The sequence below is a fragment of the Arachis hypogaea genome, chromosome 14 (assembly GCF_003086295.3).
Source record: "Arachis hypogaea cultivar Tifrunner chromosome 14, arahy.Tifrunner.gnm2.J5K5, whole genome shotgun sequence".
Classification (NCBI taxonomy): Eukaryota; Viridiplantae; Streptophyta; class Magnoliopsida; order Fabales; family Fabaceae; genus Arachis; species Arachis hypogaea.
In genome coordinates, this window is record NC_092049.1 from 108,696,217 (window position 1) to 108,711,210 (window position 14,994).

General features: G+C 34.1%; 1 protein-coding gene across 1 annotated transcript; it reads right to left on the reverse strand.

Moving 5' to 3' along the window:
• Positions 1 to 1,204: 1,204 nt before the first annotated feature.
• Positions 1,205 to 4,725, reverse strand: LOC112743658 (omega-3 fatty acid desaturase, chloroplastic). Its single transcript, XM_025792951.3, has 8 exons — positions 3,580 to 4,725; positions 3,296 to 3,385; positions 3,059 to 3,125; positions 2,670 to 2,762; positions 2,376 to 2,561; positions 2,187 to 2,267; positions 1,720 to 1,857; positions 1,205 to 1,619 (listed from the first exon to the last, which is right to left on the reverse strand). Exons 1-8 carry the CDS (start codon positions 4,119 to 4,121, stop codon positions 1,449 to 1,451), a joined length of 1,368 nt encoding a protein of 455 aa, XP_025648736.1. The 5' UTR covers positions 4,122 to 4,725; the 3' UTR covers positions 1,205 to 1,448.
• Positions 4,726 to 14,994: the final 10,269 nt, after the last annotated feature.

The following is a 14,994-nucleotide window of genomic DNA, read 5'->3' on the forward strand; positions in this document are numbered from 1 at the left end:
TCTATAATGCACCGATACTGACACGAACACGAGATACGACAGAACACGATACAAGACACATGAACACGTGAATTTAAACTTTTATAAGACACACGAATATGATATATGTATATAAAAAGTATTTTTTAAACAAAATTGTAATGACATTTTGATATTTTATTAATATTAAAATATAAAATAATTTTTTAATTATTTTTAATATTTTTTTATTATATAAAGTATTTAAAATATTTTTTTTAATAATTAATAATATATATTATTTTTAAACTAATTTTAATAATACATATTAAGAATAAGGCTGGACACACTAACACGTGATGGTATTTAAATGTGTTTAAGTGTATTCGAAAAAGAATTTTTTATTTTTTATTAAGACATAATTGGATAAAAAATACACATATCAAACGAGTGTCAATGAATATCATGTCTAAAATATACAATAAATCAAAAAAGTATTCGTACTTCCTAAGTTAGAATATTTTTTAAGTGGATGACAACTTTTTCTTTCGAGATTTAACAATCCAAACCAGAACACATGAGCCAAAATCTTAAGTTAGCAATAGCATATGCATATAGTCTCCGTCTAATTGAACTACATATGAGTTGTCTAATCATTCTACGAAACTAAATTGGTTTATTATAAAACCAAGTAAGTGATGCAATGAATCCATGTCTCACAAAAATATGAGTCTGACTGGATTGAGTTTTTTTTATAGAAGAAAAAGTAATTTTCATTCTTTTTTAAAAGATACTTTTATAAAATCCTTAGAGTATTTAGATAAAATTTTTCTTAGAAGAAATACTCTTATCAAACAAATACAAAAAGTTCATATACAATCCCAGCCTATTTGTTTGCATTAGGCACTACCAATCAAAAAATGTACAAAGAATAAAAGACAAATACCCTCTGCCATCACATGATTTTCATGGCAGTTATCCATCATAATCATAATCTGGTCAAAACGTGGAATATTAAGGACTATAAAATAAACCATGACAAAAAAAACATGTCCAATTAGGGAATACCGAAACTAAACTTTCTCTCTCTTAAAAATCACAACACATTACACAAGAATTGGATAAATTTACATCTTGGTAAAATATGTTACGACAACGTAACTTAAACTGTAAATTGTGTATTCATGAATATAATAAAACAAACTATAAAAAGAAAACTAACATAAATTCAAGCATGAGAATTCTATTTATCAAAAAATAATTATAATTGCTGCATTTAGAAGAGAAAAAAAAAAGGGGGGGGGGGAGGGGGGAGTTCATTAATTCCACCAAGTTATCACTTCCTGAAGAATAAATCAATTTACAAACACTTCCACTTTTCAAGAAGGATAAGTGAAATCTACAATCTAGTTACCACTTATTAGTAGTAGGAAGTGATAATCAAACAATTCTATGTAATTAAAAAAAAAAAAAAATCAAGATCTTCAATTTCAATCAGTGAGATCAGAGTCTGTTTGGTAGTAAACAACTTCACCAGTGTCACTGACATAATTATCTCTCCTTAAACTTCTCACTAAGTCTCCAATGAGGTGAAATGGAAGCAGAGCAGATTTCTTTGGTTCCTTGTAATATTTTCCAAGCACTGGTTTCGCTGCCTCAGTCTGCAAGCAAAGGAAATAAAAACAACATTATATTATAACTTAATTACCCTGAAATTACAGATTAGAATGGATTAGGCGTGGCAAAATACAAAATACTTACGGCTTCGATTAAGTGATAGTGTGGGATCTGAGGGAAAAGGTGATGAATGACATGGGTTCCAATGTCATGGTGGATGTTGTTAATCCAACCATAGTCGCGATCAAGAGTGGTAAGACCGCCCCTGAGATAGCTCCATTCCTATTCAATGTAATTGAAAAATTAAGGTTAGACTTTGAAATTTGTCCAATGTGAACTAACCCGGGACACAAAATACAAAGACAGTCAAAATAATACGTCTCTATTGTCTTAATATATCGGGCAGACAGAAAACAAAGAGAAGGTGGAAACTTACATCTTTATGTAAAGTTGATAGTTGAAAATCATTAGATGACAATTTAGTCAAACATGTAAAATCATCTAATGGTTTTTAACTATCAATTTCACATAAAGATAAACTGTATGCAAGTCTCCACTGAAAGAGAAATTATGTCCCCAGGCATAGATATTTTTCTTATCAATATATCTACCTTTCCGCGATACCACGGTAGTTTGTCTTCATGGCCATGATGATGCAAGTATGTAACAAGATCCAACCACATAACAAAGATCTGAAATTCACACCAAAAGTCAAATAAGCAATTAATGCTTGATGATTGATATAAAATAGTAAAAACCAAAGAATAGTCAAATCCACAAGGAAATGAATGAGAACTTACAAGATAAGGTACCCCATAAAGCTTAAGCAATGGAATTGGACCCATTAGAAAACCCAATCCTACAAGAATTGCTACCATTGCAGACCAACAAGCTGTAGATGTGATAACATCGTTTCTTTCACTTGGAACAAACAAGTCACTATCAGGATGGAAGTGAGAACCAGTCTTCCCTGGACTCCTACTAAACTGAAATCAATGACCACAAAATTTGTCAAAGTCAAATATCTAACCATAACAATAAGGAGTCAACCATAAACAAATAATGGTCAAGATTTGTAGGTACTGGGAACTTACAAGGTACACAGGATATGCAAGCAGTGGAAAAGGAACAGTAAATCTTAAAGTCCGAGTCATGGTGTCAAGGCTCCTAAAGATTTTCTCAGATAACTGCAAATTTTGACAATATTTTCTCGTGTTAGAAAATATGCTTGGAAAAAATGAAATTGTGAATAGAATAACTTAAAAGGCCTTGTCTGATTAGAGAAAAAAATATAGAAACACTGAGATTTTGAATTCAGAGATAAGATAGAAAAATTGTATTTATCCATTTTTTTTATTTGTCTCCTTCAGCTAATTTGTATTTCTCGGTATCTATTGTTTTTCTATTTCTATCTCAAATTACGGATTGAGACAATTACCAAATGGGACCAAAAAGACTAGAATAGTAGTAATTATCATCTTACCGGGTGCCAAGATTCATCATTTTCAACATGGCCATGATTTTGATGATGAGTCCTGTGACTGATTCTCCTGTGTGATATTAATACAAATATGAGTTTCAAAGTTATTTTTTAAAACTATAGTCAAAACCCCAAAAAAAAGTATAAAAGAAAAAGGATAGCATAAAACAAATAAAAACTCTAACAAAAAAAAAAAAAAAAAAAAAAAAAAAACTAGAAGCTTAACAATTTGGAGCATACCACCCATGATAAGGAACTAGAATTGAAGAATGTAGCAGGTGTCCAACAACACTGTTTAGTTTGTGATTGTTTGAAAAGCTTCCATGGCCACTGAAAAAAAGATAAAATCCAAAAAACAAACAATTAAGCACACATGAAGACCCAATTTTGAAAGCAAATTCAGCAACCCAAAAAGACAAAAAAACAAAGTTAATACAACAAGAAGAACAAGAACAGAATCATAAATAGTGAAAAACAAAAACCAAAGTAGAATGAACCAAAAATAGTGATTAGTAGTTAGTTACCAATCATGGCCAAGAACAAAAAGTGCCCAGAACATGGTCCCCTGAGCAGCCCAATAAAGAGGCCAAACAAGCCAGCTGTTGAGGTAAGCAGCACCAGCAGCCAATCCAAGAACAACAATTACATCCCTGGCTACATAGCTCATTGACTTCCATGGATCTTTCACCCAACAATGCTTTGGTATTGCTGCCCTAATATCAGCCAAATTGAATGGTGGTGGTGCTCCAGGGTCAAATTCACCAACTTCATTCTCAACACCACCACCATTGATTTTCACATCTTTCTTCACTTCCTCTTCTTCAATAGGGCTAACCCTCAAAGGGGCACTAACCCTTAACCCAAAGTTTCTATCCCTGAAGCTAGAACTTGTAAAGCTTCTTCTGGATTGAAACTTTGGATCTGAAAAAGAAACACCATTGTTTTTTGTGCTTAAAAATCTAACCTTTGAAGGGTTAGAGTTAGAATTAACAATACCAGTTTTGGGTCTAGGGAATGTTGGTGGAAGAGGCTTTAAGCCACATTCTGATAAAACCCAAGTTGCCATTAGAGACCCAAAAGAATTGGAACCTTAGATTCAAAAGGGACAGAAAAGGCAATAAATCAAACAGAAGATATGCAACCCGAGGCAATTAAGAGTGCCAGAGAATACTGTTAAATAATTTGATGAGAGAATATATATTATTATAAAACCAATAATAATTGAGGAAATTTCAGATCAAATCAAACGTGACCCCTTTTGTTAGCAACGACTAAAACAAAAACACAAGCTTTTTCACCCCTTTGCAGCGATGAAAAAACTTTGAAGAGGAATCAAGAGGGTTTGCAATTCTGGCTTTCGAAGCTGAACGTGGGACTTAATATTTATATGAAGGTGAAGGTGGGAGGGAGGTGCGTATGAAATGTTGAGGCTGCAATTTGGTCATATTATTATTTATTATTTTAATGAATTTTTTAAGTTGTGTGTGTTGTGTTCAAAAGAGACCAACAAACCAATGCGTGTTTACCCTAGAGTCTGTACTGATTCTCTGATATGTGGAATTGAATGAATTCTTCTGTTCCCTTGTGCCGTGTTTTTGACTCATCACAGAATTGGAACATCAATTCTTTTTTCTTCTTTTCAGATTTGTTTTGGAAAAAGAATTTTATATGAAAGGATTGTTTGTTAAGTTTATTTATTTTTAGAAATTTCTAAAGTGTTTTTGTTTCTAATAAATGCATTATAAAAGTAGAAAATTTTATGTTTTTTGGATTTCAATAAAAAAAATTATTTGCATTGAGTATCTTAAATTGCAAATTTTCAACTTACTATTTATCATTAAAAGATAAATTATTTCTTTCTTAAATTTTTCAAAAAAATTTAAAAAATATTTCAAATGTTTAAAATAAGTTTTATTTTTAAATTTTGATACACTCACAGTATAAAATAATTTTACACGTGTATTTAATTACGTAATGTCATATCATTAAAAATAACTACATTTTCACATTGACCGCGTGAGTGATCGTTTAAAAGAACAGATGTGATTGCACGATTGTGTAAAACACTTTAGACGGTCAATGTATCAAAATTAAACTTTTTTTTATCCGTACTATTAATTTTTAACAATCAATAGTTAGTTTTTTTATAATATCTCTAAATTTTATTTTGTTTTTATTTTATCCTATAAATTTTTTATTTACATTAAATATATCTCTGACAACTAATTTTTCAAAAAGTTTAGAACTAATTCATCAACAACTTTACAGTGACAACTTTTAACACAAGTAAATCAGACATAAAAGTTCTGTTACTAGCTCCTAATTATCAAGTATTATTGCTGAATTAGTCCTAAAATTCTTAAAATTTAATTGTTATTGATGCAAATTAAAATTTTATGGGACAAAATAAAAATAAAATAAAATTTGAGATGTTATGAAAATAAGGATTAGTATTTGAGACTAGAGGAAGAGGAGAGAAAATAGGAAAAATAGTAGATGAGTTTATTAATGATTATGCTGTACACAGTTAGGTTATATTTATAGACTATTTATAGTCAAGGGCCCAACTTCTAGCTGACTCGGTTAGGTTATATTTATAACTGACTCTATCTACTTAAATTTTAAATTATGGTTATAGTCTAGAGCATCGGTAATAAATATATTTATAATACTCCCCCTTGGATGTCTTTACTATAATATGTTAGTTAGCTACCTCGTTAAAAACTTTACCAAGAAAAATTTGAAATGGAATAAAAACTATGGTTAAGGAAAGGAGTGTAACCCATATTATTCCCCTAATAATTACATCACTTGATATCTCTTAACCAGCATATCCCGATCTTATATACTAGCTTCTCAAATATTAAAGTGGGTTGTGCTTTAGTGAACAAATTTGCTAAGTTATCATTGGAATGAATTTGTTGAATGTCTATATCACCACTTTGTTAAGATTATGAGAATAGAAGAGTTTTGGTGAAATATGCTTTGTTATATCTTTTTTGATGTATTCTTCTTTTAGTTGATGTATGCAAGTAGAGTTGTCTTCAAATATGACTATTGGTATTTTTTTCAAAGGTAAACCACATATATCTTGAACATGTTGGCTGATTGACCTAAACCAAACACATTCTCAAGTTGCTTCATGAATTGCCAATATTTTTGCATGATTTGAGGAGGCTGCAGCTATGGTTTGCTTTGTTAAGCGTTAAGTATAGTTGTTCCTCCACTTGTGAATAGATAACCTGTTTGTGACGTGGATCAGGAAGAAAATATGTATCTGCATATCCAACTAATTGAAATTCTATTTTATTAGAGTAAAATAAACCCTTATCAATAGATCCTTGAAGATATCTTAATATATGTTTAACATCATTTTAATGTCTTCTAGTTGGATAAGAACTAAATCTCGATAACAAGTTTACTGAAAATGGTATATCTGATATTGTATTATTAGCAAGATATATTAGTGCACTAATAGCACTAAGGTAAAGTACTTCAGGATCAAGGAGCTTTTCATTACTTTCACATGGTCGAAATGAATCTTCATCCATATCTATTGAGTTCACTACCATTGGAGTACTCAATGGGTGTGCTTTGTTCATGTAAACTTTTTTCATAAGTTTTTCAGTATAAATTGACTAATGGATGAATATACCATCCTTCAAATGTTCAATTTGTAAATCAAGAAAAAATTTTGTCTAGCCAAGATCTTTCATTTCAAATTTTCTTTTTAAATAATCTACAATTTTTGGAAATTTTCATTGATGTTTAAATCATCAACATATACTACAATAATAACAAATTTATATTCAAATCTTTTTATGAACACACATGAACATACATGGTCATTTTTGTATCCACCTTTCAATAAGTATTCATTGAGACGTTTATACCATATAAATCCAGATTGTTTTAATCCAAACAAGAATTTTTGAAGTCTTACTGAACAAATTTCTGGAGATTTATTATATGCTTTAGGAACTTTAAATCTTTCAGGGATTTTCATATAAATTTTTTTATCAATTGAGTTGTATAAATAGGGTGTAACAACATTCATTAGACGCATATCAAATTTTTCATGCACTGCCAACCTAATAAGATATCTTAACATAATTGAATCCACACAGGAGAATGTTTTCATATAGTCAAGACCAGATTTTTGTGGGAACCCTTGTGCTACTAGTCGTGCTTTATATCTTTCTAATTCATTTTTCTCATTTCGTTTGCGCACAAAAATCCACTTGTATCCCACTGGTTCTATACCTTCACGTGTTTTGACTATAAGACCAAAACTTTCACGTTTTCTAAGAAAAGTTAATTCAGCTTGAATTACGTCTTTTCATTTTGGCCAATCATCTCTCTGTCTGCATTCTTTGACAAATTTTGATTCGTGATTCTCATTTTACTTTACTAGTTCAACAGCAAATTATAAGCAAAAATATTGTCAACAACAGTATGCTTTCGGTCCCATATTTTTCTGATAATGACATAACTTATTGAGATCTCTTTATTTCAGGTACGTGAACCTTTTCAGAGGTTTTTATCAATATTTATGTCTTCGGATTCCCTTTAAATACTTGCTTTCATATTATGACCATCATGATTAATTATCTCTCTTTTTCGGGAATTTTTATCCTTAAAACCAATTGGTCTTCTACACTTTTAGCATGGATTGCTTTTATTTACACTAACAACTTATTCTTTTGAGACACTTATTCTTATTGGTGCATTTGCAGCTGAAATGTGAGATTTGGTTACTCTTTTTAGGTCAGTAAATGTATCTGACAATTGATTTACAATATTTTACATACGAATTAATTTTTGTACTTCTAGTTCACATTGTTTAGTGCAAAGATGTAAATGGGGTAATGAGAATATATTCCAAAGTAATATCTTTTTTAATTGTTTATTTTTTTCCTAATTTTGAAAAAATTGTTTCATCAAAGTGACAATAAAAAAATTCTTGCCTTAAATAAATCACCCGTTGTCGGTTCAAGGTATTTTATAATTGACGGGGATTCATAACCAACCTATATCCCCAATTTTCTTTGGGGTCTCATCTTTGAGCATTGTGGTAGAGTAATTAGAATATAAAATACATACCCAAATATCCTAAGATGAGAAATGTTTGGCTCCTGACCGCAAGTCAGTTGTAATGTAGAGGATTTAAGATAACTTATTGGTCTGATATCTATAAGTGCTGCACCATGCAAAATAGCATGCCCCATACTTAAACATGCAGTTTAGTTCTCATAAATAATGGTCTAGCTATTAACTAAAGGTGTTTAATCAATGATTCGACTAGACCATTTTGAGAGTGTACATGAGCAACAAATTTTTCTATCGTAATTCTAGTTGACACACAATAATCATTAAATGCTTGGAAACTAAATTTACCATTATTATCAAGACGTATTGTCTTTATAGAATAGTCTGAAAATGAGTTTTTAATTTAATTATTTGAACTCATAATCTCGCAAACGCCATGTTGCAAGTTGATAGAAAATAAACATGGGACCACCGTGAAGATGCATCTATTAAAATCATGAAATATTTAACAGTCCACATGGTGGGTGAATAGACCCACATATATCACCTGAATACATTTCAGAAAAGATGGTTATTCAATCCCAATTTTTTTTGTGATGGTCTTGTAATTAATTTTTCTTGAAAACAAGCAGCACATGAGAGTTCATTAAATTGAAGAATTTTGTGTACCTTTAGAAGACGACCAGATGAATTCTCGATGATTTTTTTCATCATGATTGAATCCAGATGTCCTAACTTGTCATGCCAAATTGTAAATATATTTATATTTATAAATTTTAGTTTATTATGGCATGTGATTCCACATTGTTAAGTGGTGTAGTACAAACCGAAAGAGTTAGCGAATAAATTATCTAATACATATTTTTCTCCTGATATCATAGTTGTAATATAGAGATCTTCATTATTTTTTTTCTCTTGCGGTTTTTATATAGTATCCATTTTGACGGATATCTTTAAAACATAGTAAGTTTCTATGAGACTTACTTGATAATAATGCATTATTTATAAAGAACTTGGTTCTTTTAGGTAATACCATAGTAGCTCTTCCAGAGCCTTCAATCATTTTTGCACTACCAACAATCGTACTTACATTTATTTTCTTTCTAACAAGAGACAAAATGTCTTTTATCTCTAAATATTGTATGTGTTAAAACACTATCAGCGAAACATACTTCTTCATTATTGAATTTGAGTGAAGCGTGAGAAATATCCATATCATTACGAAAATAAAAATAAATTACCATTAATGAAAAAAATACAAAAGTTTTGAAAACAAATAAAAACTATAACCAAAAGAAAGAAAAAACTAACTATGAAGAAAGAAAACATCTAAAAAAATGATAGATTTCTAATTAATATTCTTCTAAAAGAAATTTAATTCATCTAAATGAGTAACATCACTTAGATCATCAAAATGACTTGGTTTAGACTTGCATGGGTTGCTAATATCAAGGATGTCATCAAGCTCTGCAAAGATATTACGATGGATTTCAGTTCCATTTCAACACCATTAGCTTCAACTTCATCTCTTTGTATAGTCAAATTGAGCTCTTGTTTTTGTCCTTTTCTTTTGATAGATTCTTGATATAGCTTGACAAAATATTCAAAGATACAGCGTATACGCGACCAATGACCTTTTAATCCACATTGATAGTACAAATTTTTCACATTATAGCTCAAAGCATGCTTTTGATAATTGTTCCGAGGGTTACCTGAAACTGTAGGTCGATCTCGGACGAGATCTTCTGTACCGGTCGGAGCTGACGTGTCCGGCTGGTGGGTAGTGACCGGAGTTGTCGTACCCGACTTGTTGGACTAGCTGTGCTGCTGATCCTTTATCACCGGAGGATGGTGGTACCTGCAAGGGACTCCGATGCTTAAGTTAGCAAGGGTATTAAGCAGGTTTTTAATAGAATCAGAGTATGAGTTATACCTGAGTGCTCCAGTATATTTATAGTAGTGTGGAGTGACCTTTTTAGATAAGTTAGTTATCTTATCTTATCTTATCTTTGGGCGAGGTCAGCTTATCTTCAAGGGAACCGCCCTTCTCTCTGTAGGCTTTGGGCTGCCTTAGGATTTTGGGTCGTGTTCCTTGATTTTGGGCCCTTCTTTGGGCTTTCCTGTCGATTTGGCCGAGCTCTTTGAGAAGAGGTCGGATAGTCTGACCTGAAGAGGTCGGTCGCCTTGTTACTGAACATCCCGGGTCGGATAGCTCGACCCAGGGTATAAACAGTGCCCTTACTCGAGCTCGGTCTTTATTTTTGAGGTCGAGTCCTAGTTCTTAAGACTTTGATCCTTCTCTGGTAAAGCCGAACTCGAGCATCTTGTCGACTTCATCTTTGTAGCGTTCTCTTTTTGAATATGAAACGTTTTCTTTTGCTTCTTAAAAGCGCGCGCTTTTGCATTAGCGCTCTTTAGCCTTGGGAATATGCAAGGGGTTTAATATCATCATTAATTGGTTTTTAATTACCCCATTTCTCTCAGCCTCTTTATTTTGAATTTCACACCCCAAAAAACGGTTTCTCTTCTCCGTAACTTCCCCTTTCTTTCTCTCTTTCTGTTTTCTGAAATTTGCGGTTTTCGTATTTCTTCCCTGTGTCGTATTTTTGGCGATCATTAGTGCTTTCCTTGCTGTGAAAGGGCGACTCTGGATTCCATCTTCCATTTTCTACTTCTGTGAGGCTTTCTGTTCGAGAGGTGGCTCTACTCCCTGTCGCTTCTGCTCTCAGCTTTTCTTCAGGGTTTTCTCCTACTTTTCCAGGTTGGTTCTTTCTTACTTTCTTCGTCACTTGCATTGTGCCTTTTTTTACTTTAAAAAGTTTGAATCTTTTTGTATTACCGTGCATCTGCTTGCTTATTGTCGTTTATTTTTCTTCTTCTGTGATCTGCACGAACCCACTTGCTTTCTCAAAAGGTTTCTCCTTTGATGTTTTGTTGACAAATTTTGCAAAAGATAACTTCTATTTTTTTATTATTCTTGAAAAAGGTTGTGTCTTTGATGACTTCTTCTTGAGCTGTTTATTTGGTTGCTTCGTTTGTTGACTAAACTGGGACTGTGGGTCTGGAGGGTAGTTTATTCTAATGGTTTTACCCGTGGCTCATGGCCTTTTATTCAAAGTGTCATTTTAGTCGAAAGGGGTCGTTATCAAGGTGTGAGCTTGTGGGTTTTCCTGAGTCCTTGTTCTGTGCCTGCCTCCAAAGGATGCCCCTGGATCTTTGGTGTGGGTCCTGGAGTTTCTTTTTGTTGTTTATACTGCGCTGAATTATGTTGGCCGAGTTGTTTTGTCTTTCATCCGAGATATTTTTTAGTAATCCGATCTTCTTTTCTTGTTGTAGGATTAGTTGGCCTCATATCTTCTCGCAAAAATATTGTTGAGACGTCTTCCCAAGTCCCTGAGGGCATGGCTGATTGGGTGGATTCCATGGTTCTTCTGTGTGTTTCGTTGGTTGACTCTGAGTTTTGTCAGAAACTTAGGCAATTTCATAGGATTTGTGGTAATGGTGGTGATGAAAAGAACTATGAGCTTGTATCTCCAAACTCTGAGGAGAGGGTCTGTTTTTCTACCCGAATTGCTGGAGAGCGCCCCTTTTTCTATGCCTACGACTTCTTTTTTAGTCAAATGAATATCACTCTTCCTTTTACTGCTTTTGAGACCAACCTATTATGGTCCTGTAATGTAGCTCCATCCCCACTTCACCCCAATTCCTGGAGTTTTATAAAAATATTTCAGTTGTTATGTCATGAGTTCGTTATCCCTGCTTCACAATCCCTCTTCTTTTATCTCTTTGTTTTGACAAAGCCTGGGGTAGTTAAGAAGAAAGCCGCTTGGGTTTCTTTCCGAACTTCCCAGGAAAAAAGGTTTTCTCCGTGTTTGATGAATCTTTCCGTGACTTCAAGAATTACTTTTTTAGGGTCCGAGCTGTTGAAGGAGCTCGGCCCTTTTTTTTTGGATGAAAATGATGAGCCCGCCTTTCCTTTGGAATGGCAAAAGAATGTAATGGTATCTAAATATACGTGGGAGATGTTAGATGAGGCTGAGCAAGCTTTTGTGACTGTGCTGGAAGAAAACTGGGGGCAGCCTCCCCATCTCGACACAAAGAAATTTTTAGCCAACCCCTCTCTCCTCCGAGCTGAGCTGGCTAGTGGTCAATTTTTGGTTTTGATTGTTTTGTCGATTTTATCTCTTGTAAGCTCTTTCCTGATTCATAACTTGGTTTCCCGTTATTGTGTTATGTTTGCAGAGATGATTAAGAATAATGAATCCATGAAGGCCTTTAAGAGGGCAAGGAAGGCTACTGCAGCTCAAAACGTCTCGGCTAAGGCGGCTGGTACGCGGAATCGTGATTACACTTTAATTATGTAAAATTCATTGCTCTTTCTTTCCCTGGAAATGGCACCAAAAACATGATGCCAAGACCATGGTTCACAACTCCGTGTAACTAACCAGCAAGTGCACTGGGTCGTCCAAGTAATACCTTACGTGAGTAAGGGTCGAATCCCACGGAGATTGTTGGTATGAAGCAAGCTATGGTCACCTTGCAAATCTCAGTTAGGCGGATATAAATTGATAATGGTGTTTTCGAATTTAATATAATAAAATAGGGATAGAAATACTTATGTAATTCATTGGTAGGAATTTCAGATAAGCGAATGGAGATGCTTTCGTTCCTCTGAACCTCTGCTTTCCTGCTATCTTCATCCAATCAGTCTTACTCCTTTCCATGGCTGGCTTTTTGTGATACATCACCACTGTCAATGGCTACTTTCGGTCATCTCTCGGGAAAATGATCCAATGCCCTGTCACGGCACGGCTAATCGTCTGGAGGCATCACCCTTGTCAATGGCTTCACCTTATCCTCTCAGTGAAAATGGTCAACGCACCCTGTCACGGCACGACTATTCATCTGTCGGTTCTCGATCATGCTGGAATAGGATTTACTATCCTTTTGCGTCTGTCACTAACGCCTTGCAATCGCGAGTTAGGAGCTCGTCACAGTCATTCATTCATTGAATCCTACTCGGAATACCACAGACAAGGTTTAGACTTTCCGGATTCTCTTGAATGCCGCCATCATTCTAGCTTACGCCACGAAGATTCTGATTAAGAGATCTAAGAGATACTCATTCAGTTGAAGGTAGAACGAAAGTGGTTGTCAGGCACGCGTTCATAGGGAATGATGATGATTGTCACGTTCATCACATTCAGATTGAAGTACGAATGAATATCTTAGAAGCGAAATAAGATGAATTGAATAGAAAACAGTAGTACTTTGCATTAATGTTTGAGGAACAGTAGAGCTCCACACCTTAATCTATGGAGTGTAGAAACTCTACCGTGAAAATACATAAGTGAAAGGTCCAGGCATGGCCGAGATGGCCAGCCCCCAAAACGTGATCCTTAGATCAAAAGATAATACAAAGATGCCTAATACAATAGTAAAAGGTCCTATTTATAATAAACTAGCTACTAGGGTTTACATGAGTAAGTAATTGATGCATAAATCCACTTCCGGGGTCCACTTGGTGTGTGTTTGGGCTGAGCCTGAGTGTTGCATGTGCAGAGGCCATTTGTGGAGTTGAACGCCTGTTTCTGTGCCAGTTTGGGCGTTCAACTCTGGTTTTGGATCTTTTTCTGGCGCTGGACGCTAGATTTGGGCAGAAGGCTGGCGTTGAACGCCAGTTTACGTCGTCAATTCTTAACCAAAGTATGGACTATTATATATTACTGGAAAGCCCTGGATGTCTACTTTCCAACGCAATTGGAAGCGCGCCATTTCGAGTTCTGTAGCTCCAGAAAATCCACTTTGAGTGTAGGGAGGTCAGAATCCAACAGCATCAGCAGTCCTTCTTCAACCTCTGAATCTGATTTTTGCTCAAGTCCCTCAATTTCAGTCAGAGAATACCTGAAATCACAGAAAAACACACAAACTCATAGTAAAGTCCAGAAATATGAATTTAACATAAAATCTATTAAAAACATCCCTAAAAGTAACTAGATCCTACTAAAAATATACTAAAAACAATGCCAAAAAGCGTATAAATTATCCGCTCATCACAACACCAAACTTAAATTGTTGCTTGTCCCCAAGCAACTGAAAATCAAAATAGGATAAAAAAGAATAGAATATACTATAAATTCCAAACTATCATAGCTCCAATCAAATGAGCGGGACTTATAGCTTTTTGCCTCTTGAATAGTTTTGGCATCTCACTTTATCCATTGAGGTTCAGAATGATTGGCATCTATAGGAACTCAGAGTTCAGATAGTGTTATTGATTCTCCTAGTTCAGTATGATGATTCTTGAACACAGCTATTTCATGAGTCTTGGCCGTGGCCCTAAGCACTTTGTTTTCCAGTATTACCACTGGATACATAAATGCCACAGACACATAATTGGGTGAACCTTTTCAGATTGTGACTCAGCTTTGCTAAAGTCCCCAATTAGAGGTGTCCAGGGTTCTTAAGCACACTCTTTTTTTTGCTTTGGACCTTGACTTTAACCGCTCAGTCTCAAGTTTTCACTTGACACCTACACGCCACAAGCACATGGTTAGGGACAGCTTGGTTTAGTCGCTTAGACCAGGATTTTATTCCTTTAGCCCCTCCTATCCACTGATGCTCAAAGCCTTGGGATCCTTTTTATTGCCCTTGCCTTTTGGTTTTAAGGGTTATTGGCTTTTTTTTTTTTTGTGTGCAAGCTTTGTTCTTTGCTGCTTTTTCTTGCTTCAAGAATCATTTTTATGATTTTTCAGATTATCAAATAACATGTCTCTTAGTCATCATTCTTTCAAGAGCCAACATATTTAACATTCTTAAACAACAACTTCAAAAGACATATGCACTGTTCAAGCATACATTTAGAAAACAAGAAGCATTGTCACCACATC

Bases quoted from the DNA above. Each gene is read 5' to 3' on its own strand.
- LOC112743658 (XM_025792951.3), bottom strand. From the start codon at position 4,121: ATGGCAACTTGGGTTTTATCAGAATGTGGCTTAAAGCCTCTTCCACCA. The intron at 2,763-3,058 runs GTAAGATGATAA...CAAAATTTGCAG, and splicing joins ATGATGAATCTTGGCACCCG to TTATCTGAGAAAATCTTTAG. The intron at 2,562-2,669 runs GTAAGTTCCCAG...CATTGATTTCAG, and splicing joins TTGCATATCCTGTGTACCTT to TTTAGTAGGAGTCCAGGGAA.